Source organism: Primulina tabacum, chromosome 15 (genome assembly GCF_025594145.1).
Source record: "Primulina tabacum isolate GXHZ01 chromosome 15, ASM2559414v2, whole genome shotgun sequence".
Classification (NCBI taxonomy): Eukaryota; Viridiplantae; Streptophyta; class Magnoliopsida; order Lamiales; family Gesneriaceae; genus Primulina; species Primulina tabacum.
In genome coordinates, this window is record NC_134564.1 from 31,435,461 (window position 1) to 31,460,653 (window position 25,193).

The 25,193-nt window shown below is 34.8% G+C and overlaps 3 protein-coding genes across 3 annotated transcripts; 1 reads left to right on the forward strand and 2 right to left on the reverse strand.

Moving 5' to 3' along the window:
* Window positions 1-5,835: 5,835 nt before the first annotated feature.
* LOC142526585 (lysophospholipid acyltransferase LPEAT2-like) lies at window positions 5,836-13,861 on the reverse strand. The gene is made up of 14 exons (XM_075631080.1): window positions 13,315-13,861; window positions 11,281-11,461; window positions 11,006-11,065; window positions 10,645-10,808; window positions 10,484-10,547; window positions 9,078-9,146; window positions 8,831-8,926; window positions 8,477-8,521; window positions 8,085-8,155; window positions 7,902-7,968; window positions 7,541-7,591; window positions 6,806-6,916; window positions 6,669-6,716; window positions 5,836-6,288 (listed from the first exon to the last, which is right to left on the reverse strand). Exons 1-14 carry the CDS (start codon window positions 13,758-13,760, stop codon window positions 6,118-6,120), a joined length of 1,644 nt encoding a protein of 547 aa, XP_075487195.1. The 5' UTR covers window positions 13,761-13,861; the 3' UTR covers window positions 5,836-6,117.
* Window positions 13,862-15,542: 1,681 nt separating this feature from the next.
* LOC142527609 (CRS2-associated factor 1, mitochondrial) lies at window positions 15,543-18,656 on the reverse strand. Its single transcript, XM_075632452.1, is given in 6 exon segments — window positions 15,543-16,009; window positions 16,373-16,429; window positions 16,431-16,501; window positions 16,580-16,805; window positions 17,112-17,239; window positions 18,036-18,656. Coding segments are annotated over 6 exon segments (1,260 nt in total). The 5' UTR covers window positions 18,595-18,656; the 3' UTR covers window positions 15,543-15,790.
* A 1,575-nt stretch (window positions 18,657-20,231) lies between these two features.
* On the forward strand, window positions 20,232-22,726 carry LOC142527784 (subtilisin-like protease SBT1.1). Its single transcript, XM_075632715.1, has one exon. It carries the CDS (start codon window positions 20,277-20,279, stop codon window positions 22,578-22,580), a length of 2,304 nt encoding a protein of 767 aa, XP_075488830.1. The 5' UTR covers window positions 20,232-20,276; the 3' UTR covers window positions 22,581-22,726.
* Window positions 22,727-25,193: the final 2,467 nt, after the last annotated feature.

Consider the following 25,193-nt stretch of genomic DNA (forward strand, 5'->3'; position numbering starts at 1 on the left):
CAAACCATACTTCTTCTAGTAGGAAGTGTCCCAAGGAATAGATCCGTCTTTGTTGGGGCCCCTTAAAGGCTATCTCTTAGTTCTGTAAGGGAGATACCACAAGTAGCTGTATACCTTTGAGCGGGCCCAAGCCCTGTAGTTAGCGATAGAGTAGGCCGCTTTAGTTGGAAAGGTTATATGGTCTATAATTCTGACACCTGCGAAAGAAAGGTAGCGAAAGATGTTAAGAATGGCATTCCCCCCGATTGAGGAGAAAGAGCCTGTCGTAGTCCACTAATGTAATACGCTTCAAAGCCCCAATCCGCTCTCGCGCGCCCCTACTAACGGGCTTAACCGCGGAACGTACGTTCAAGAACCTTGGGTCGTCTCTGTTTGACCAGTCGGTCTCACAGTCAGGCAGGCTTAATCAATGAGAGTAGCGGATAGGTAGGCGGCATTTCCCAAGCTTTTTTGGTGCTCCAACTGATGGTTCTCCCCACCTCTTTCTTTGAAGCAGAAAGGCAAAGAGCTGGTTTTTCCAAGGCACTGGACCTCAAACGACTAGAATAGCATCACCTACGTAGAGGTACTTTAAAAGTCTAAGTGTATAGATGAACTAGAAGGGGAAGGCCAAGTCTTACCAAGTTCTAAATAGGCAGAGTCGTAGTACATGGGGAAATCGGTCCTAGAGAATTGAATTGTTTTCCATGATAGGTATAGAAGATGTAGTTCGACTAAAGTCAAAGATCACAGAGGTACGAAGCCTTAGAATCTGTTATATTTTAATAAATAAGTTTTAAAAATATATTATTTTTAAAAAAAAACCCATGTTTGTTATCATATAAATATAGAATAATTATTATATATATATTATTGATGCATACTCATACAATGTTTTTTTTAAAAGAAATTATAATTATTTTAAATTGTTTTATTAAAACGATAATTTAATTATAAAAATAAATTTGATATTGTATATAAAGACTGACAGAAATGTATATATAAAATGAAGAAAATGAGTACAAAGTTACAGTCAGTCAGCATCTAAGAGATCAAAAGTATCCAATCAGAGATCGAAACGCGTCAGCTGTCATAATAATACCATAATAATGGTGAGACAGCACTCATATCACCTTCAGCTGTGGCCTACTCTTCTTTACTATTTTGCTTTGTTTTTAATTTCTCTGCACAGTAGGACATATTGCAGTATCTTATTGCCCCCATTTTTCCTTAGACACATAACATTCAAATTATTTAGTTAGTTAGGCTATACAATTAAATGTACGAAAAATCAACTATATAAAAGCTTCTCAAAGATTTACAAAATAGTTCTCCGACTCTCGAACTCCGAATTAACTATGAATAATAATTCAAAAAGACTCAACATTTCAAAGCCTCAAAAAAACTAGCACACACTTAAAATTTTACAAGTACAGAACGTCATTTGTGCTATTCTGATTCACACTCATTCATTGTTTCAATTACTATAGTGTGTAGCATTTGTACTATGTGGAAAGAGTATTTCCCATAATTAAATCTTTTAGGTCATCTCTAATCCATATCCTCTATTTTTCATCCTCTATCCTCCAAAATAGAGATCCATGATCTCTATTTTCAAAACCTTCTCCAACCCATATTCTCTAAATATTACCAAATACTCTATTATTTCATTTTCAACCCATATGTCTAAAAATATCACATGTTTATCAATTTAAATTAAGTCAATAATAAGTGTTTATAATAAATTGTGTTATGTATTTTTTTGTCATTAAATTGTTCATTAATTCCATTTGATAACTATTATAAATAGTAAATTATAATTAATTTATTAAAAAATTAAAACAACTTTTGATCAACAAGGTCGACCCAAGCTTTATCTTGGTCGACCAAAGCAAGACCGGTCTATCTTGCTTTGGTCGACCATGCTTTGGAGCATGGTGGACCAAAGCACACCAATGCTTTGGTCAAAGCATGGTCGACCAAAGCATACCATAACGACCAAATTTGCTTTGGTCGACTTAAGTGTCGGTGTTTGACTTCAAGCCCAGTCGATCCATGAAAAGTGATATTTTTCTAAATTTTTTTTCAAAAGTACTATATTGTAAGTTTTAAAATATTTATTTTTAATCATTTCCCACTCTTTTTCAATCCTCTATATGAACAGTGATCCTCTATAAATAGAGGATCACTGTTGCATACTCTAAAATGGAGGAAGCAAATAGAGTACGGTTGGAGAAGATTTCATCCTCTAAAATGGAGGAATCCTCCATTATGGAGAACGGTTGGAGATGCCCTTAGTGTTGAGTTATAATACTTGGAGTATAAGTAGGTAAGGGTAAGACCTATTGAATGGGTTTGTACAAGTATGTATCAATCAATGTCTTCTAGCGATATCTTCTGAAAAACATAAGAAGGAGAGATGTGGAAGGATTTTGTCCTTTGAACTTCTAGAAAGAAGTCTTGTATCTTGTTGTCTTCTATTTCTTTTAGTATCACTAAAGTGTTGTGAACTGATTCCCTACTTTTCAAAGTAGTCTGTTGCGCTTTCAAAGAACGAGACTAGCTTCTGATTTCTTAAAACATTTCAGAAGCACACTAAACCAAAAGATCATAGTCAGCAGAGATGTTAATTTTAAGAAAGATCTGAGTATTTTAAAGGTTTACACTCTTGAAAGAAAATGTATTGGAGAATTAAATGGGACAGAAAGCAATAAGATTAAGGTGGAGCTTACTAGAACATAATCATATGATCAAAATGAATGCTTGAGAGATAATGATATGTTGGACATAGACATACAAGGCTCATCAAATCTGCAGAATTATAAATTAGCAAAACAGAAAATGATCATAAAACCTCCTCAAAAGTTTGGGCATGCGAATTGCATGTCATATGCATTCTATGTTGCATCTCAAACTGAAGATGAACCAGTAAACCTTCAAGAAGCTATGAGGTCACGAGCAAAGGATAAATGGCATGGAGCCATGACATATGATATGGACTCCCTTAGAAAGAATAATACATGGACACTAGTTCTAAAGCCTAAAAATCGAAAGCTAGTTGGATCCAAATGGATTTGTAAAAAGAAACAAAGAATACCAGGTGTTGAAGAATCAAGGCACAAAGCAAAGTGACCATTTCTCTCGTGATGAAGGGATAAATTTCCATGAAGCATTTTAACCTATAGTCAAGCATAGGTCAATCAGATATGTCTTAGCATCGGTAGCAATGGAAAATATGGAACTTGAACAACTTGATGTTAATACAACTTTCCTCCATGGGGATCTTGATGAAAGGATTTATATACAACAAAATCATATGTTTGAGAACAAATATGATCCAGAACTAGTATGCTTGCTAAATAAATCTATTTATGGCTTAAAGTAGGCTCCCAGGCAATGGTATAAATATTTTGACGATTTCATGATATCACATGAGTTCACTATAATTAATTAGGATTGGTGTGTATATCATAAGTAGCTAAACACTAGGAAATTCATATACTTACTCTTATATGAAGATGACATGCTCGTTTCATGTCAATGAATGGAAGAGTTAAAGTCCTGAAGGCTGAATTAAGTGCAGAATTCGAAAGGAAAGACTTAATACATGCCAAGATGATATTAGGTATGAAAATTCAAAGAAACGGAAGTAAAAAATGAATTGTTTCTATCACAACAAGGATATGTTCAAAAGGTGCATGAAAGATTTGAGATGCAAGTGAAAAATCTGTTGCCGAATCTATATCTCATCACTCTAAACTTTCAGTAAGTCAAGCCCTTCAAACATAACATGCCAAAGAATACATCAGAAAAGTGCCCTATGCAAGTGATGTAGAGAGCCTAATGTATTTAATGGTGTGTACCAGGCCTGACTTGGATTACTCAATAAGTATGGTAAGCAGATTTATGGGCAACCCGGGTGAGGAACACTGGTTAGATGTAAAGTGGATACTAAAGTATATCAAAGGTGCTTTAAACACTGGACTGGTATTCAAAAAACAAGAAGTACTGAAGGGAAACTTGGTGATTGGGTATGTTGATTTGGATTATGCTGAAAGCATAGACACCGGGAAGTCTCTAACAAAATATGTATTTAGTGTGAATGGCACTGCAGTAAGTTGGAAAACAACTCTTCAACCAGCAGTTGATTTATCATCCAAATAAGCTGAATATATGACAGTGACAGAAGCCTTCAAGGAAGCAAAATGGATGAAGTGTTTCATGAAAGAACTTGGATTTAGACATGAATCTTTGACTGTCTATTGTGACAATCAAGGTGTTATACTTATATCCAAACATCAATTCTTTTAAGCACAAAACATATATATGTAAAAGACTCCATTTTGTAAGAGAAATCATTGAATCTTGAGATGTGCAAATTCATAAGATAAGCACTAATCATAATCCATCATATATGGGCACTAAAGTCATATCCACGTACAAGTTTCATCATCGTGTGCAGCTAGTAAATGTAGCCAAGGGCTGCATCACCTAAGGAGAAGAGGAACCTGGAGGCATTCTCATCGTAAACTTAAATTGATGAAAAGGTGGAAATTTGTAATTCCAGTGTCAACAATTGAAAATGAATTAATTAAAGATTAGTTGGAAGACTTTGGATCAATAACTGACATTCAAATGGTTGAAAGTGAAATAGATCAAGGGGTTGTATTTTCGACTGATCAAGGACTATTGGATCATAAAACTCCAAGGAAGGTCAAAGCATATTTATATGCTGGTTGATCAAGTCAATCGAGAGAATATGACAAGGAGTGATCTTACTCAATATAGACTGAGATTATCTCAAAATAGCCAAGAGTGTTCTTCTACAATCAATAGGAGAAGAACAAAAGTGAGCTAGAGATTCGAGAGCAGTGTGTTCCTGTATTCAAAAGTCTTGTAATCGGATACTGTCAAATTCTAATGAGATTGCCTCCCACAGACGTAGATCAATTTATTGATCGAACCAAGTAAATCTCATATCTCTTTTGCATTATATTCTTCACAAATCATATTTGTATGTTTATCATTGTTTTGGGGTGATTACTGAATCTATATGCAATATTAAATACTCTAATTTTCTCAAGTTCTTGAATCATAATCTTATTCATTTACACGCTAAGAGATTAAATCTTTACACTAATGAGAAGGCATGACGTAGTCATTATTATTTAGTAAATTAATCTAATAAATAGCTCCAAAATTCAAATTGTTTGTGTTTAGTCCTAAAAACGTCGTATAATATTTTACTCATCTTCTATCACTCGAATCCAATATACCAGTAAAGCTCTGACTTAAATTATATTATAAGAACGAAGGTTTGTCATTTTAATAAAATTTATATTTTGTAGTAACGGTGCATTACTCTATACAATAGAAACAATTATTACACATAACAATATATCTTTCAATAATTGCATTCTTTGCGATAAAACAAAACTCATGACTTTGACTATGATACTAATTATAGAACCCAACGCTTTACCGCTTTATTAAAAGTGATGGCTAGTGATAACAGTACAACTTAAATTTTTTTAAATCCACACATCAGTTTAAACATCATGATTCAATGGATCTACACAACATAGACGATTATATCTAATTGTAAGTTTTCAACGTTGATATAGCAATTACACAAAACGTGAAGTAATATAGTAATTAATTAAACAAGTCCGAGAAAATAATTATATTATGTTACCTTTAAGATATAAATGATCTGAAGGGATCTGAAAGGTGAAGCGATTTACAAAATAAAATTATGCGAAACTATAAAACAAACTCAAAAAAATATACATACAGATTTTCAAACACACCCATGACCCAGGTCCAGTGCTGCAGAACATTCAAAACTTGAAATTATTGGCAAATCCCTTATCTATTAAGATAGAATTTTATTTTCCAATAATACAAATGAACCCACTCTTAATTTCATGTACCACATATAACACATACGTGAACCAAGAAATCGTGTCATAACGCAGAACATAAAATTTGGGATGGTAACATTAAAATTACAACATCAACAACAAAACTACGAGCCAATTGTAATACACAAGCTCTGAACACAAATTGTACATATAACACCTCTATAATACTTACCCCACAACCCCCCCCCCCCCCCCCCTCTTGCCTTGCCATTTTTCAGACCACTTCGTGTACCAAATCCGGATCCGTTGCCAATGGATTTCTTTGTAATAATATGGGTGCAAAAAGGGCTATGAGTAATGGTTTGCTTCTCAAACAGGATTCGAAATCGGCCTTGCTAACTCTCCCATCATTATCCGAATCGAACAAACTAAAAAGGCTATGAGCCTGCAAACCTCAAAGTCAACAGTTTTCTAAGTTAGTACAAGAACGAAGAGGAATAAACACAACAACGCATCCTCAATGCACCCTAGCTTATCCTGTATGAACTAGGTAATATATAACGAGTCTATCTAAGAACTACAAAATTAGCACAATGAAATGTATGTGATTAACAAGTTTTGACTAAAACTATTTATGACTAATCATTTTCGGTCATTCTAGCCAAAATTACGAAATGGGTCTCTGGGGAAGATGAAATTATGCCTTGGGATATTACGGCCTCTCCATAACAGGTATTATGTAGTGCAAGTTTATTGATTCAACTAAACAGAATTACGATGTGTTTAGAGGGAAAGGGGATCTGTGTTCTTCATCACATCAATCACCTCATCGCAGTTCAAGTTTGGAATTGCAAGTGAAACAGCATCTTGAAACTGCGACATTACAATAAGGTATTATAAGACTAAAAGGGATGAGGCAATCACGAGCCAGGGTTTGAAAGAGGTGAGATATGAGAACAAACCTCAGGCTTCAAAATGTAGTTCTTTCCATCTGTTTCAATTTTAGTAAATGTAAATTCGCAGGCATGCCAGAATAGTGGCTGCTTCAAGATATGGGCTGAACCAAGCAAGAACTGAAATAACAAATCTCCAACTGTGAGAAAGTCGGGAATCTTATAACACCAACACTATAGTTTCGAAGACGTTATTGAAGAACTCAAGGAATATGTCATAGGACCGAGCATTAATCAATATATCAAAAACTATAGTTAGTTATAACAATAAGACTCAAATATTTTAAATTGTCCAGCAACCTAATTATTAATTTTCAGATTTGTGCCTTGAAAGGACAATTTTTGCTCCCCCAACATATACTTGTGAATTTAGAGCAATATTGTCTGATTCTGTGCTGCAAATGTCAACTTAAATAAACGAATCAATTTTTATCGGCCTTGTTATCTAAATATTTAGTGCTTTTGAAGGATATAAAACCCAACAAATCTTCCAAATTAACTCCGCTGCACTCGTGGGTGGAGAGAGAGCTTCAAGGGGGTTCTCAACTTTGAAAAATACAATTTTTCCCCTCAAGTTTCTGAGGAAATTTAGAATAAAATTGTCCGCACTTCACCCTCCACTCTTAGCTCCAACTTGGCTGCACTTGACGAAAGTCAAACTCTTATGCCGTTCAAACAGGACAGCAGAGCAGCACCTTTAAAGGTACGAACAGCAGAATGTACCATAAAGACATGGAAATTTACCTGTTTGAAACTGACTTTCCCGATCTTCTTCACATCAATGAATCCAAACATCTGCAAAACAGTAATGTTCCTTCGCGTTGGTAAAAGGAACAAAACAAGAAATACAATGCCACCTTCACAATTGAAGACTGATGCTGCTGTCTTTAGTACATATCTTTTAGCTAAAATTTTAAATATGGCAAGTGAATTTTCTGAAGTAAATTCAGCACGTAAGGGATATAATCTATGAACCATGAATTACAATAGTTTTAAGGTCAAGATGGTATTTGTTACTTGGTAACTAGTAACTACAAAATCCTAGAAATTGACATATTGACATGTATCTCCCTTAGTTATCAAGTAAAGAATCATATCATATCACCTTTTCAGAAAGACTGCAAGGCTTCAGTTTCAGAACTCTGAGGAAGTCATGGAATTCAACAAGTCCGCTATAAAATCAAGGAGAAGAGTATTTCAAGTAATCGCCAAAAAATAATTAATTTGTAACACCTTGGATCTATTTTCCACAATATAAGTACGTGTGTGTGTGTTTGTGTGTGTGTACCTTGAATCTGGATTCATAGACAGAAATATCTCCAAAGAGGCAACAGCTTCCAAGGCTTTTAGATGAAATGTCTGAAAACAAAGTCACGCCATGAATCCCGCACTCGGTTATATTAGAAATAAGAAAAATAAAATATTCTCCAACAGTTAGGATGAGGCAGGACTTCGAAGTACCGTAAGAAAAACTTCTTAGATTAAGGCTAAATTATCTTATTTTCAAGCATCATATAAGAAAATTTAGCATATGAAGCCTTACAAAGTCGGAAGACAAGTTATGGCTGGCATCACACGTAAAGAGCCAAACACTTTCGTTTAGGTGAACTAAAGTATAGCTATAAAATGACAAATTAATCTGTTTGTCTGCCACACTAGAATGAAGAAATTCTAACATACCGTTTCCACCCACGCCATTTCTACCATGTATAGAGATGGATTTTCCTGGCAAAAGGAAATGCTTGCATTAAAGTCTATATTTAGAAAACCAAGAAAAAAACAGGCTAGCAAATGGTCATGCATAGTACCTTGAATAATACTCCCATTTATCTGGTTATTGCATATAGCACACAACAAGAAAAAACCTAGGGAGTGAATTTTTATTCAATAACACATAATAACCTATATCACTATAAAATATAGATACAACTGGATTTCTAATTTTTTTAAACAAGCAGCAGTCTAACACATTATTGCAGTGAGTTGAGCGATTCAACAGGGCTATACAAGCAACTATGGAAAGTAACTAAAAACCTGCTTCAGCTCTGCAGCCTTCGAAAAAAGCATCGTGTCACCATACGAGTGCGACGTCTGTACTACATTGAGAGCTCTCGCAATGACATGACCAGTCTGCATTTAATCTCACATATTATGTAAGCATATCAACAAAAGTTGAGCAGAATAGTAAAGTTGAACCTAGAAGTAAGGATTTTCCATATTTGTACGGGTCAAAAATTAAAACTGGAGAGAGTGGTCAATTTTTAAATTAAATAGGACTCACCCTCTGAGCAAAATCCATAGCATTTTCCTTCCGATTTTCAAGAGGTGACACTAGTGGAAGATACTCAACCTACGATAATAATTTCAAAAAATGATGAAACTGCATTAGAATAACATGCAGCATTACAAATATCAGTTCAACAAGCCGTACAAATGTCAATAGATCAGTCAAATCTAAAAGCTCCCTCTTGTGACCTTTCACAAATATGTCACCCAAATCAAATATTATTTCTTCTCCACTTTGTTATATGACAAGTAATTCCAGAGATGCTCAGGGAAACATTAGATACAGAAACATATGGAATATCAAAGTGAGAAAAAACAAAAAATAAAAATCATAAAAGTTAGTAGAAATAAGGTCTATTCAGTGAATATAATTAAAAACGTAGTTCAAAATAAAATATGTGGCTGCTGAGATTCGAGCCCAGGTCTTCACGGCCACAACATGGAATTCTTACCACTAAACTACAGCCACCTCTTGTCCTTTTGTTCTGTAATACCATATCAATGGGATTACCCTAGGAATGAAGGTTCGATACCTTCGTTGTTGTAATTTACACTTACTCAACATAACCGACATATACATTTGCTTATATTCAGTAACGGGACAAAAAAGACACTATTGACCAACTCGTCAATTCCTACATTAATTGACCATTCAACTTTGAACGCTTGAAATTCTGACTTCCTAAGTATGTTAAGTTCATGCCATTTTGTTGAGTTGACTTTCCAAGCTGCTAAGGTTGATCTGTATCATAATGTTTCAACTGGACTAGTTAACGGTTCATTTTTGAAATTATGAAGGTAATATACATAAACATTTAAAATCCATGTCTTTTAAGTCAAGCCGATGACAGTGCCTGGCATGTATTTCTTAATTGTTCGGCTTAATCTTTGTCAAGGTATGGATTGTTGGATAGGACTTTAATTAAATATGTGGAGGGTGTTTCAGCCCAAAACCCATAATTGTTAGGTTTTGTAGTCCATGAATACAATGCATAATTCAAGAGTTTGGCTAATTTGGCTGAGAGGACGAAGATTTTCATTATTTTTGGTTTAGCTTAATTTTTGCCAAGGTCGTCAAAATTATCAGATCGATATGGCTATAATTATAGAGTTTGTCCATAATTTTTAAATTTGTCTATTTCGAGAGTGACACAAGACTAATACATATTTCTTCTTTCATTTTTGTTTGAGTGAGATTATATCAAAGATGTAATAGTTGCTCTGATATTCTAAATAAGTAAGCCAAATTTTGTTTCAGAGTCTCAATACAGGAAATTTGCAATGAAGCTCAGCATGTAAGCGTACCAAAAAACCCATAATAGCCCCTCCTATGTGGCATAGCTCAAATTGTATGAGAAGTTTGAATAAATGGAGAAGGTAAAGGACACACTTCAAGCATACCTCCATGAAATTGTGGAACTGTGTAAACATTCTGAACATTAATTTTGCAAGAGTAATATTTCCCCTGGACAAAAATGGAAAATCTTGTTCAGGTATAGATAGTAAGAAACAAAACAAGACAACCAGAGAACGATAGTGCAAAAGGAAAGGAATAGTAATACCAGGACTGATCAAAGTGTACATGGGGATAACGGACTCTGACTGGTTGCACAGTAAAACCAGGGATGAATGCACCAAGTTGGAAGGAGATTAGAGCTCTTCCATTGGTTGTTGTTCCCTCAGGAAATAAAAGCAGCCGAGGATATCGATTGCTAGAAGCTTTTCTCTGTATTCAAATCCTAGAAAGCATATTTCTGTATCAAATAATTTATATATTTGATAAATTTGTAATCTCAAACTTCATTTGAATACAAAATATTGAACATTGACAAAACCAGGCGACCATCCTTAGCTCATGGTTTCTTCAACTACTAATTTAGAGTTGATATCAATATTTGTGGAAGTTTATACAGATGCTTTTACCTTTATTTCATTTACAGCAAGCTTCCGGGAGGATCTTGAAAATCTATCAACATATATCACCTACATTATGATATAAGATGCACCAAGATGACAACGTTACTTTCAAATATAAATTATTCAGAGTTAAAATTCAGTTGATTATAAAATTTTGTTCTCAAAAATTTCTGACACCCATCACAGGCCTTCCCAGAGTTCAAGAAGACAAAATAAGGCCAATGAAACTTGTAACTAAAAGGAAAAAACTGCATACTGGTTGTCTGGGAACTTGAGATTACCTGCATCGCTCTGATGATGGTTCCAACAAAAGGCATGGAATCATGCGATTCAGAGGATACTATGGTCGGAAATAATTCATAGAAAAAGAAAATCGGGTCAATATATGATACATGATTAGATACAACTATAGGAGCTGTCGCCCTTGGAGCAGGTTTTCCTCTTCTTTTTATCCAATGATAGCTGCAGAAACAATGCAGAAAGAAGATATTTAAATTTCTGATTTAGACCAAAAATGAAAGCCAACAAAGAAAACCAGAAACGTATTGCTGTGAATTATCTAGATACTCTACCCTGAACTGAATCTCTTAATTAGAACTGTATATAAACTTGGTACTCGTTAAGGAAATTTTTATTCAATTATTTGGTGTCAAAGCAGTCAAACAAACCAATTATGGTATGTATCCACTTTTTCACTGTTTACACTTTACACCGTCCAAAGTCAGGAAATGTGATTAAAAAACAGCACAAATCCCATGCTCTAGCATACATTGTGCGCTTGTAATCTTTACAAGTACAATGCATTCTGATTTTTACACATTAAAATTTAATGCTTAAATTCAATATTAGAGCAAGTAATATTTTATGAAATTAAAACATTTAAGAAGATCAATAAACAATCAATCTTGTATGTTAAAATCATATATATTCAATCTTCATATAATCATTAGAGGTGATATTTTAGAAAAGACAAAAACACAAAAATATCGACCAAGAAGTCGTTTTCATCCAAGGTTGTTATTGCTTTTGAAGGTGATACAATTGTCAGTGTCACCATCGATTTTTTCCTACCACTGAAAAGGAGGAGTGCCATACCAACAGACTGAAGAAGTTAGTATAACACTCACTCACTTAATATATATCAGCATATCGTAAAGGAAAAAGACAGAGAGTTTAAGAAAACTACCGGAGCATAAAATCTGCAGTAACTCACGTGAAACGCTACTAAGACATTAACGATGTTTCTAAAAGAGAAGAAGAATTCTAAAAGAGAAGAAGAACCCACTAAACACATTCAACAGAATACACCCCTCCTTATCTTGCTGTAATTAATGGAATCTGCCATTATTCGCAGATCCTTTACTTTTATATTTCTTTCTTACCATAGTTAGTGCAGGAATTTTCTCCATTAATTGTCTTGTTATCAATTTAGATCCTGGTTTATGGACTGAATAAGAATTCTCTCTACTAAAATTTAGATAAAAATGCCTTAGGCGCGCTTGAGGAAAGCTCTCCAGGTGAGCCAAGGGGCGCCAGGAGCGCGCACCTTCTACAACTATGTATCAAACTTATCATCAAACCACCAACGTCAACAATTTCACTTTTTCAATCAATAATTTATCTTAATCTATATACTCAAGACTACCTAAAAGCAGGTCATAATGCGTTAAAGATTATCGTGTTTATCATCGTACAGCTAAAACAAGCAAAAACCAACGGGAAGAAGTCATTTTCAGCCATAAAATTGCTTCCTAATCAAATTGTTTCTTCAAAAAAATAAATAATTAGATAAACAGAAAGTATGTGCTCATCGCATAAGCAAGCAACAAGAGCCGCCTTGATAATTCCACAAAAAAAAAAAAAAAAAAAAAAAAGAAAGCTGACAAAGCCAAACTATGGTTGTGACCTTTATCCTTGCGCAATTTATACTTATGCATATCGGTTTCCTTCCACCATAGTCATTTGAAATTGAAACTCAAATAGGAAGGTCGACTAAATTGCAGAAAAGAAAAATGAAAAAAAGAGTTTTAAAACAGAGAATTAAGACTTTAAAAGTGGATTTACGAGGAGATCTTCTCCGGGGAGTATATGTTGCGAAACCACAAATTGATACATGCTCTAACAAACTCTTTTGATTAAGATCAAATCTACCAACAACAAAAGTTTCAGCTTTGACCACAAAAAAACACCGTAAAAAGCCGTAAAAAGACAAATGACGTCCAAAATCTGAAATTAAAATTTCCCAAACATAAAATTACCACAATTTCGAACCTTCCCAGAACTTAAACTCGAGAGAAAGAAAGAAAGATAGATACCCAAAAGAGAACAAGATTGCGCGAGAACAAAAACGGGTGACCCACATAAGCCGACAACGCCACTTAGGCATAGGATTCTGCTTATCCTTCCACCCCTGCAGCGCCAAACGTGTGGCCACGTATCCCACCGTCAAACACAGCCCGAATAAGATAAGCCGTACAGCCGCAACAGGCAAGCATATCACGATCTTCACCCACTCGTACAAACCCTCGATGTTTGGCGTTTGGTTCCGAAACGGGTCGACCGTGCTGGACCCGGGAACTTCGTAATCCTGATTTGCACCGATGAAAGCAAACGGGTTCTGACGCGTTTCGTCACGCGGCTTAAAAACGACTGGAGCAGGGGATTGCTGCGGGTCCTGGATGTCGAGGATGACGTGCGGTTGGTGATCGGACTGCTGAGATTGGAGGAGAGGAGTGGAAAGAGAGTGGTCCGCAGCCGCCATTGATGATGTTAGGGAAAGAGCAGGTTTGGCGAATGCAATTCAGACAGTAGGTGAAGATGAGGAGTCGTACGTGCGGATGATTTATTGTGTCGGCATGAGAAATGCGTAGTTGAATTTCTTTAACTATTTATAGAAATATCATAAATTAATTATATTTAGTATAATCGATCAAATAATGAAAATAATAAAAGTAGACTCAATATTTTCATTATTTTAGTAATTTTCATTTGATAGCATCCCAATATAATTAATCAGATGTAATCATTCACAATTTATTATTCAAAAACTAATATTTAATCGCATCATAAAATGAGAAATATTTCAAATATAATATAGATAATCCCAACAACATTGTCACGGTTCAGCCCACTTGTGATATTGTCCGTTTTGGTCTGAGGGCCTCACGGCTTTAAAACGCGTTACATGGAGTTGCTACACGCTCATTTAACTGTTCAGCATCTCTCTCGTTGTTTAGCGATGTGGGATTTCACCTAAGGGCTTTCTGCGAAATCTCACGTCGCTAAACAACGAAAGAGATGTTGGGCATTAAAATGTGCGTGTAGCAACCTCATGTGACACGTTTTAAAACCGTGAGGTCCTCGGGCTAAAATGGACAATATCACAAGTGGGCTGGACTAAGACAAACATCGTGGATTCAGAGGCAATTTATGCCAAAATTCTTAATTTTTCTGGAAAAAAAATTATTTTTTTTCGTGTCCCACTATATCTTATTCTGATAGTCGACTTCAGAAATGGTTTTCCTATTTTTTTTTTCAAGAGGATTTAATTTCTAAATAATTTAATAATATGAAGACACCTGAATTATTATCACTAATTTGTTTAATTGTCGGGACCTTTCCTGCAATCAATACGTTTGAAATTAAGTGTCGATTGATTAGGGTAACAAATGGACTGCTACGTAGCACGCCACATTCGACGCTCTTGTCCATAAACGTGTTTCTCTTCTATTTCTCTTTTTTTTAAAACAACGACTAATTTAAGTTGTCATGATTTATCTATGACTGTCGCTTCTCTTTTTTATTACTATTGCTTAATATGCCAGTTAAGGACACCAACATGGACACCATCACGAATTTTTCTCAAAATCGTTCGTACAATTTATTTTTAATATTGTCTTTCTATTACTATTATTCTTTACTAATTTTTATAATTATGAAGTATCTTGTTTTAATATAAATTAAATTATTATAAAAAAAAAACTGTATGGTGTGCGAATCGACTAGTAATTATGATCATTTTGCGTTTGTAAAAATGTTTATGATTTTTAACTTGTAGATCGAATAATTTAAGGTGTATTTGGAGATGAATTTGAAACATGTAATTCCATTATAATTTTATTATAAATAATAAAATAAAAAATCAAATATTAAATTTGTATCTTATTTATTCACACAAAAAATAAAATAAATTTCAAATGATATAATTATTTAAAAAACTTGAATTTCAACTTAATTAATATAAAACATTATTTAAACAATTAATGACAGATTTTTCTTCTCTAAAACAACAAAAATATATCCATCCATTTAAATACAATCTTATTAAATATGTTATCATCACACAGAATTAAATAACTTGACCATTTCGTTTTTCAAGAAATATAATTAAATATATATTTCTGTCCCCTGAAAATTTCTTTTTATTTTTTGATGAGATCCGCTGAACATTTATAAAAGACTCATTTTATCCATAATAACGCCGAAACCAAAGCTAGCTTTATAGAGAGACGGTAATTGAATAATTGATTAAAAATAATATTACTTTCATAGAAACATAAAACTATGTTATGCACAGTCTCAAAACATACAATTTATCTTTACCTTCCCAAACATTTTCAAACACCAACTTCATCAGGCTTCATCACTCTTTTCGTTCTGCCACTGCAATTTCTAGCGTTTTCCAAAGCCCTGTTAGCAATCTGTTCACAGTGATGGTCGAAGATTTCCCCATTACTCCGAAAAGCCGGGAGTGTGTTCATTCTATTCCAATTCACGCGTACAAGATCGAGATCACTCGTCACCAGAATCACTGGAATCAAAATCTGTTTGGTCTTGATAGGCAACCGTGCTCTCATTTCCATTGCTGATGCTTGTTAAATTGTCATCTGAATCATCAAACAACTCGCTAGCATTCAGAAAGTAACCACCCTCTGTGGATTTGTAATCTTTTCCCCTCCATATCACTATCTGTTCCTTTTCAAATGTAACCAGAATGCAAGGAACTAAATCCTATGCAGACAAATATAAGCAGACACATTATTGAACACTTGAACCCAAAAGATGATTGGTACGGAATATGGATTATATTATACGGTTGCATGTTTATAATGTGTCTGTTGGCTATCTACAATGATAAGAAAGATTACAGAATACATAAAGAAACCATAATCAGAGGAAACAAGAAATCAATAAGAAGAGTGGCTGAAAATTGTATTTTCCACTTGTTCAAACTTTCAAGAAATCCAGATTCCATCTCTAGGTGCACCAATAATAAGCATCTCTAAAAGGAAATATCGGCATCCGTAAGAAAATTTTTAAATACCAAGAATAGTATACAGCAACTCCAAACTTGAATCAAGAGAGAATTATTACCTTAAGTTTGCATCCAATTTTCTTGTAGTCACTCGTAGGTAGGCCTTTACAGTCTACTACGAACCAGCTCATCGGCAAGAAAAGCGTCCCGGACCATGGGTACAAGATTACCATAGTATCCATTTTTAGCTGCAATAACAGTTCACATGTTGGAAAAGACATACGCTATTAGTGGGCTAGTGGCCAAGCAGCACAAAAACAATTTACCAAGTCTGGTCAAGGCAGGAACAGATGATCCTCTTTTCCTCATCTCCTTGGTTTCCTCAATGCTCAGGCCATCAATAGTAGTTTTGATAAGCCTCGGATATACTGGCTCTTGAGGTTTCCACATCATTAGTGGAACAACGGGCCTCATTTGGCACTTGTAATGCCTACCTCTGTATAATACGAGTTGGCCACCATGTCTATGGATGATCTTACCAAATGTTTTATCCTAGAAAATAAATAAAATGAATTATAACCAAACAAAATGAAAGCATGCTTATAAAATCAAAAGATTTTACATGTATGAAACCATAGATGAAAGCATACTAATAAGATCACAAGATTATACAACCACCAAAAAAGGGGGATACTAAAATTTTGAAGTTGGAAAATAAGACAAAGTTGTGGTAAAAAGGAAATTTGACACCTCATCAGTCTTGCAGATTCAATTATTCACCAAAACCATGATAACCTAGAAAAGATCCACATTAAAAAAGCAGAGCTATGGCAAAAAGTTCTTAAAACAAGGTAATACCTCCAACTGCGTGCATATATTTTTCATGTCAACAGTTGGAACTCCCATACACTTTATCCTGACAGCCTCCGTGCGTTTCCAGTGATTGTGGATATCACTCAACATGTTGTGTGTCAGACCATCTCTCCCTAGAATGAAGACACAAAAGCACAATAAAATTTAAAGACAAAAATACGAGTCACTCAATTGTTTTGTCTTAAAGATGTGTAAAAACACATTCTCTACAAAAGTTGTTTCTTTCCAACTATCCAAATGTAAAACTTCATAAAATGTTTGACTGAAGTGAGTACATTTATAAAGATTGCAGGAAGGTCAGAGCATCCTCATCATAAAACACAAATCCAAGCAAACTCAATTCAACTGAACATCGCTCTATCCAACAACCTACAAGTTGTCCATTTGAATTTCTTTACATTTCAAGAATTACTAACTCAGACTAAGTATTAGCATAGACATGCAGTTTAAAAGACAATTGTAAACAATAACAATGATACACGGTAATGGACTTATAGGAACAATACAAGATTAATTAGCTTTTTAAAGCACAAGCGTTGTCCCATAAAAAATGATGGCCAACAACCAGTTTTTTACAAATATTGCTTCCTACCAGATCAAGACTCTGCTTTAGTTGAATTTTTCCAACAAGAAAGCTACATGATTTAGATTTAAGTGAAAATTGAATCTAAAGTTGGCTATTACAAGCAACATATAGAATGCATGAAACCAAATGTTATATTGTCATCTGGCACCAGTAATTACCCTGTAAACCATTGAAAGTATAAAAGTTGTTGCGAAATCTCTAACGAGATCAAATCCATTGTTAAAAAGAAAGACAGAATCGAAGAGCTATTAAATTCATAAAAGAACAAAAGAGCAGCATTTCATCAAGAACAAAAAACTCAACTCCGAAATAATAAAATTTACCTAGATTAATTTGCCTTTTCATTTTATGCCTTTGAAATCTCTCCACAAGAGCTTTTCTTTCAGTATTACTTAAAGGTTTTCCCTGAATTCTCTCTCTCATTCCTCTCCTCTTCTCCTCCAACTCATCGTTTTTCTCTAAAGAACCCTCTTTCGGATCGATGGCTGGGGCACAAACCCCAGTCCATACCCGGTCCAAACGACCCGGACCGAAAGGAGAGTATTTGGGCTCCCTAAGCCCAATAGGCCTGACTTTTGAATTACTCTCTGTGTAGCTGAAACGAAAATCGAATGGAAGGTCGGACTGGGCCGGAGATTCGGTCAGTTGTAGGGAGGAGGGCGGACGATATGGGGTTTTGGAGGGCCTTGAGTTGGTGGTATTGGATTCGCGTTGAAGATGGGTTTTAGTAGGGGTTTGTGGGTGCGGCGAAGGAGGGGAAATGAAGTTGTATTTGGATCGAAGTTTCGAGGAGGAGACGGAAGTGGTCGTAGAGAAACAGTGGTGGCAAGTGATCGCCGGTGGAGGTTTTCGGCGGGAGAGCTGGCTGAGAAAGGTCAACATTTCTTTGCATACCAAGGAAATTCGCTACTTCACAACTAGTCATTCAGGTGGCAAAAGTGTAATATTTGTTTTTCTGGTGATAAAAAAGAATTTTCGAAAATAACTGAAAATGTTATTTTTTAACTTAAATAAAACTATATTTTCTTGCTCAATTTCAAGAAATTTCGTCTTGTTTTCGCGATATGAAGTATCCGTTATCTACAAACGAACTAGTTAACGGCGGGCGGGTATCTAACCAGACAGTATTAAAAGACATATGGGTCTATTTCATTATATCCAAAAAGCGAGGGACTGAACCGTGAATGACCCAAAACTATAGGGATACGTTTTGTATTATCCCTTAATTAGGAATATGGTATAGTGAAAACCCAAAAGAACATTAAGAATTGACAAAATCCTCAATTATCAATGTTTATTAAACTCAAAATTGTTTATACAAATATTAATGATTAAATAAAAAACTACAATATGATCTAATCAAAATTTTGAATTAAATAGAAAATCAAAAAACATAATCTAAATCAATCTTAAATTATATACACACACACACACAAAAATTCAAAGATCCTGATTTTATCATATAATATGTTAAGATAGAGACGAATATTTAATTAAGTACCCTTTTAGTATTTTTAAAAAAGAATAAAGTGGGTTTTTTTTATTAAAAAAAAGGGTGTAAAAATACATATTTAGTATATTAAGTACCATTCATCATTAAAATGATGAATGATTCCAAAATGTATCATCCTAGTGCAACTCTATTTGAACGAGAAATATGATGTGATATCAATATATATGTCAACTTTCATAAAAATGGGAGGTGATTATCTCGCTTGCAAACATGCTTGGGCGGGAATTAAATAGATGATAAGGTTACCTGATGTTGTAATCATCGTTGATCCGCATGAAAAATATACGGTCCTACGAGAATGTGTAATATTTTGAGAATTCCAACAATTTTTTTAATCGATATAAATTGTAACCCAATCTTGGAGATACTTCAATAGGGGCTTTTGGAAATAACACTTTAAGCCACAAAAATAAAAATTAAAGGGCATTCGGTCCACAGCATGAAGTGTAATGCGTTTGAAGCGATTGGGCATCATTTTGGTCCATTCACCAACCTGATGCATTATGCTTTAAGTCGAAGCAACAGCACTATAATGAATGGATGGTCCACATCAATCCTTCACAAACAAGTCCATTACACCAGAAGCGATCCAAATATCAGAAATGTTAAAGTTCAGTCATTTGTTTTCGGATTCCAATCTCCCAACTGACCCTATCTTTGGTATTACCCAAATAGTTGATCCAATTGCTACAAATACATTGGGCAACGAAAAAAAATGTGACTCATTTACCATAATAATTGGATGGATGAATACTTAGGGTAATTTCTATCTTAAATTAAAAGTAGTTTAGGAGATTGAAAATCTGGACTTAACGTCATGCATAACAGTAAAGGACTAACGAATTCAACGAGCTCATCAAGGAAATTTATTTTTATTTTTAAATCCAATCTGCGCGTGCACTGTTACTTAAAGAGGAAAAAGTTGGAACGCACCCTTTCAATTGTTGAAAAGAACATACGAGTATGATTTTCAAGTTTGGCTATAAAAAGCCACCTTCCCTTCTGTTCGATTCATTTCCATGTCTTTTACTTCAATATTCTGGAGGTAAAAATGATATCCAGGAGATCATTGATCCTATTTCTAGCTATTTACGTCTCAGTACTGTTATTTGCTTCGGCATTAGACTCAGAAACATACATAGTTCACATGGACAAGTCCAAGATGGAAGCTTTGGACGTGTCTCTAGGCGCATTCAAAAGATGGTATGAATTTATCATCGAATCCATCACCGTCGAAGATGAAGATCAGCAAAGCCGAGCGATGGTGCCACTTCCTCAACTCCTTTATGTTTACCAGACTGTCGTTTCTGGTTTTTCTGCCAAGCTTTCGAAGCATCATCTCGAGTCTTTAAGAAAAGTCGATGGCTTTCTCTCAATGACTAAAGATGAATTACACGACCTTCATACAACTCATTCGCCACGGTTCCTTGGCCTACGAGAGGGCGAAGGACTTTGGAGTGAGCAAAATCTCGCTTCTGATGTGATCATCGGTGTAGTCGATACGGGAATTTGGCCTGAACATGTCAGTTTTAGTGGCTCGGGCACGACACCTGTGCCCGCTCGTTGGAAAGGAAAATGTGAGGCTGGCACGAAATTTACAGCTTCAAATTGTAACGAGAAACTTATAGGTGCCCGTGCCTTCTTCAAAGCATATGAGTCCATAGCCGGAAGAATAAATGAGACGACAGATTACCGATCGCCCCGTGATTCTCAAGGCCATGGAACACACACTGCATCAACTGCCGGCGGTAACCTTGTTAAGGGTGCTAGCCTTTTCGGCTTGGCTAAAGGATCAGCTGCCGGTATGAGGTATACAGCAAGAATTGCATCTTACAAAGCTTGCTACAGATCAGGATGTGCCAGTTCTGATATCTTAGCTGCCATAGATCAAGCAGTCACCGACGGGGTAGATGTGCTGTCCCTTTCTTTAGGAGGTATTCCGAGGCCATATCACAGCGATAGCTTGGCTATCGCAGCATTTGGTGCGATCCACAATGGGGTTTTCGTTTCGTTTTCAGCTGGAAATTCCGGTCCATTTGATTCAACTGTGAGCAACGTTGCGCCATGGATGATGACGGTTGCTGCCAGCTACATGGACCGAGTATTTCCAACCAATATCCGACTAGGAGATGGCCAGGTTTTCACCGGGGCATCACTGTATTCTGGCAAACCCACCAAACAACTGCCACTCGTATACGACGAAACTGCAGGCGGCCGAGGGGCTAAATTTTGCACCACTGGCTCCCTATCTCCAAATCTCATTAAAGGAAAGATTGTTGTTTGTGATAGAGGGATCAATAGCAGAGTTTCAAAAGGAGAGCAAGTGAAAATGGCTGGCGGAGACGGCATGATACTAGCGAACATCGGAAATCAAGGAGACGAACTATTTGCTGATCCACATGTCTTGCCAGCCACGTCGTTGGGAGCTTCAGCAGCCAATGCCATCAAAAAGTACATAAACTCGTCATCCAAAGCAACGGCCATGATCAAGTTTGAAGGAACAAAGTACACTAAACCCGCCCCGGTTTTGGCAGCATTTTCTTCCCGGGGGCCAAGTTTGATAGACCCCAACATAATCAAGCCGGATGTAACCGGCCCTGGGGTGAACATTTTAGCTGCATGGCCATCAAATATCAGTCCAACGCAGCTTGAAACTGACAAAAGACGAGTGAAATTCAACATAGTCTCAGGCACGTCTATGTCTTGCCCACACATAAGCGGCCTTGCAGCGCTACTCAGATCTTTCCATAAAGATTGGTCGCCTGCAGCCATAAAATCAGCCCTAATGACCACTTCTTACGTTCTGGACTCCCAAAACGCACCGATATCAGATGCTGCTTCAAGAAACTCAACATTAGCAACCCCTTTTGGATTCGGTTCTGGTCATGTGAATCCCGAAAAGGCCTCTGATCCAGGGCTAATATACGATATCTCCACAGAAGATTATCTTATGTATCTGTGTAGCCTAAATTACAACTCCTCCCAAATAGCCCCTTTTTCGAGAGGGAGTTTCGCTTGCTCAAACCATACAAAGCCTCGTCCCAGAGACTTAAACTACCCTTCTTTTGCTGTCGATTTTACCAAGAGTGCTCGAAATGCTACCGCGCATTACAAGAGGACGGTCACTAACGTTGGAACTCCGAAAAGTAGATACACAGTTGAAGTGACTGAACCTAAAGGGATATCCATTAATATTAAGCCCAAGGTTCTGAATTTTAATAAAATGGGACAAAAACTGAGTTACAAAGTTAGTTTTACTTCAGTCGGTGAAAGTGATAACTACTCATTTGGATCTATAGCTTGGGTTTCAAGAAAATATGTTGTAAGAAGCCCTATCGCAGTTACTTGGATGTAGTAATCTTCACTCTTGGGTAGGGTAAGATTTCTCATTTTCATAATTTAAGAATGAATTATTGAGATTTATTAAATAATATTTATATATCTCGTTTACACGTACCATTAAAATTGTCAAAATTATTTTTCTTTTCATGATTTAGAATACATATAGTACGTAACGTGAGTGTAACACACACTCAAAGTAATTTCTGAAACTATAACTCTTTTTTGAAATTCATATTTAATACAATAGCCAATGAAATATCTTGTTTTTGACTAATTTAATTAGTTGAAATTTTGTATAATATTAAACTAAATTACAGACTATATAATTCTTTATTATTACGATATTCATAAAATTAATGAAGAATGATCTTTCGCAATATATTACAGCTAAAACATCATTCGAAAGGATTGATTTTAGCGATATATATGGCGTTCAAGAGGAACCGATGTGGTTTTTCACTTCAATTTTACAAGCTTGTACTTGATGACTTCTCCTTTTTCTTTTAAAATAACTTATATCATTTTTAAAGTAATAATAATAAATAAAGTTATGTTTAACATACGAATTTGAGGGGAAAAAATGACAATATTATAGTTTATATATGTTTATATATCGACTTGAAATTAGTTGGATTTGTAGTAAAGTTATATCGAAAGACCAAGTAAATATACACTTATTTCATTATATGTATATAAGAGCTTTTAAAAAAATAAATGTCAGTTATTGTTTTCAAAATACTATTATCATCGATTTCATCTATCAAAGTTTCAAATTTATATCGAAATCTCGAATTCAAGACCCAATCATAACAATCTTTTCTCCTACTTAAAAAAAATATATACTACCATTACTTAAAATAGGAACTATTTTTAGTTTATTTTTTTCTAAAAAAATTGAACTTATATTTTATTTAATGGAAAATTCCCTATTCCATTTTTACATGTTTTTTAAAATAAATTTTCAGATTTTAACCATGAACGAATTTAATAATAATATGTTTGTTTGTTCATGCAAAAGGGTTCGAATTTCAGAGGAAATTTAAAAAGAAATGAATTTAAAGAATATAATTGTAACTTATTATAAGCTATTTTTTTATATAAAAAAAACTTAATTCAAGGCCATAATTCATTTTAGTAGTTTATAGATTTATTCAATCGATTTGAATTGAGCTTTATTGTGACAGATGTTGAAGGTAGCCCATTAATTTAATCCACTCATTGGCCCCAATTGGGCTTCACTTTACTAAACCCAAACTACTAAATCTAATGGGTTTTTTAACATATTATTGTAATTTTTTAAACCCTTTATTAAAATATATTGTTTTTGGTTGATTTATCGAATTACCTTAAATTATAAATTAGAAAAATATATAAATTACTCCATGCTGCCCCGCCATTGGAAGGGGCGAGATAGCAAAAAATAAGAAATTCATATTCCCCCCGCTAGCACTAGCAAGGTATATAAATTTTTTTTAAAAAAAATTTATATTATATATAAGAAATAAATATATATTTTTATGTTATATATATATATATATATATATATATATATATATATTGATTACAACAATATATATTGATTACAACACACGCGGGAGGGGGTCGAACTCGGAGAGGGGAGCCAACTAATCTGACGGTTGAGACCACTGGACTACAAGCCCGTCTCTAAATGTTATATTGTACACACGTTCGTATGTCCCAGCTCGCTAGTATGTAATAATTAGCCTATTGGGACAGAAATTAAAATATATATGCAAAAGTACTATACTACTATCGTCCCATGTTGTGGACCACTGAAAGCTGGCCATCTTCATGGGCGGACCAAGGTGGCCATTTTCTTAAATAATTGATGTTTTATAATTATTTTACAAAAAACTACGCAAATGTTATGTCATTTAGGTTAAATTTAGATGAATGGATTTGAAATTAATAACAAATATTGGTTTTGTTTCGAGAAATTCATTTGACAAATGATTCAGACCTCAAATATTCATTTTTTGGATCGTTACGATGAATATATCAGACATACCACAAAATGAAGTCATTTTAAGTTATCATCTCGAATACTTCGTCAAATCCAAATCCTGATATCCAAACACAAGACAAGATTCATTTTTGGATTTAAATTCCATTTGAAATATTGGAGTCCAAGACTTCATTAATTAAAGTTAAATCCATCTAAATAGCCGACAATTTTCTTTTAAAAAAAAAGAGAGAAAATATATTTCAATTTTGGAATGAAAAAAAAAAGCCTGATTGGGATGTGAGGCAAATGAGCAGCACTTAAATTCCTTCTCCTTCGTCCATTGGTGGTTCGTTACCCGGAACACCCTAAATATAGCCCACATTTAATATTGTCCAAATGTGTACCACTTACCTAATAGCTGTGGATTGTCCACTCAGCCATGGGCCCATAGTCCAGACTATTGCGGCCCACATTATTCACTATAAAATAAGGCCCACATATTATTTTTTTATTGTTTAATGCGAGAGGTGGCTTTGGTTGACTAATGTCCATTAGCACGCGATATATATATACATATTAAAAATTATGGAGTTATATAATTTTTTTGAATTCAAGAGATTATATTAGAATTTAAAACTTTAGAAACATTTTTATAATAAG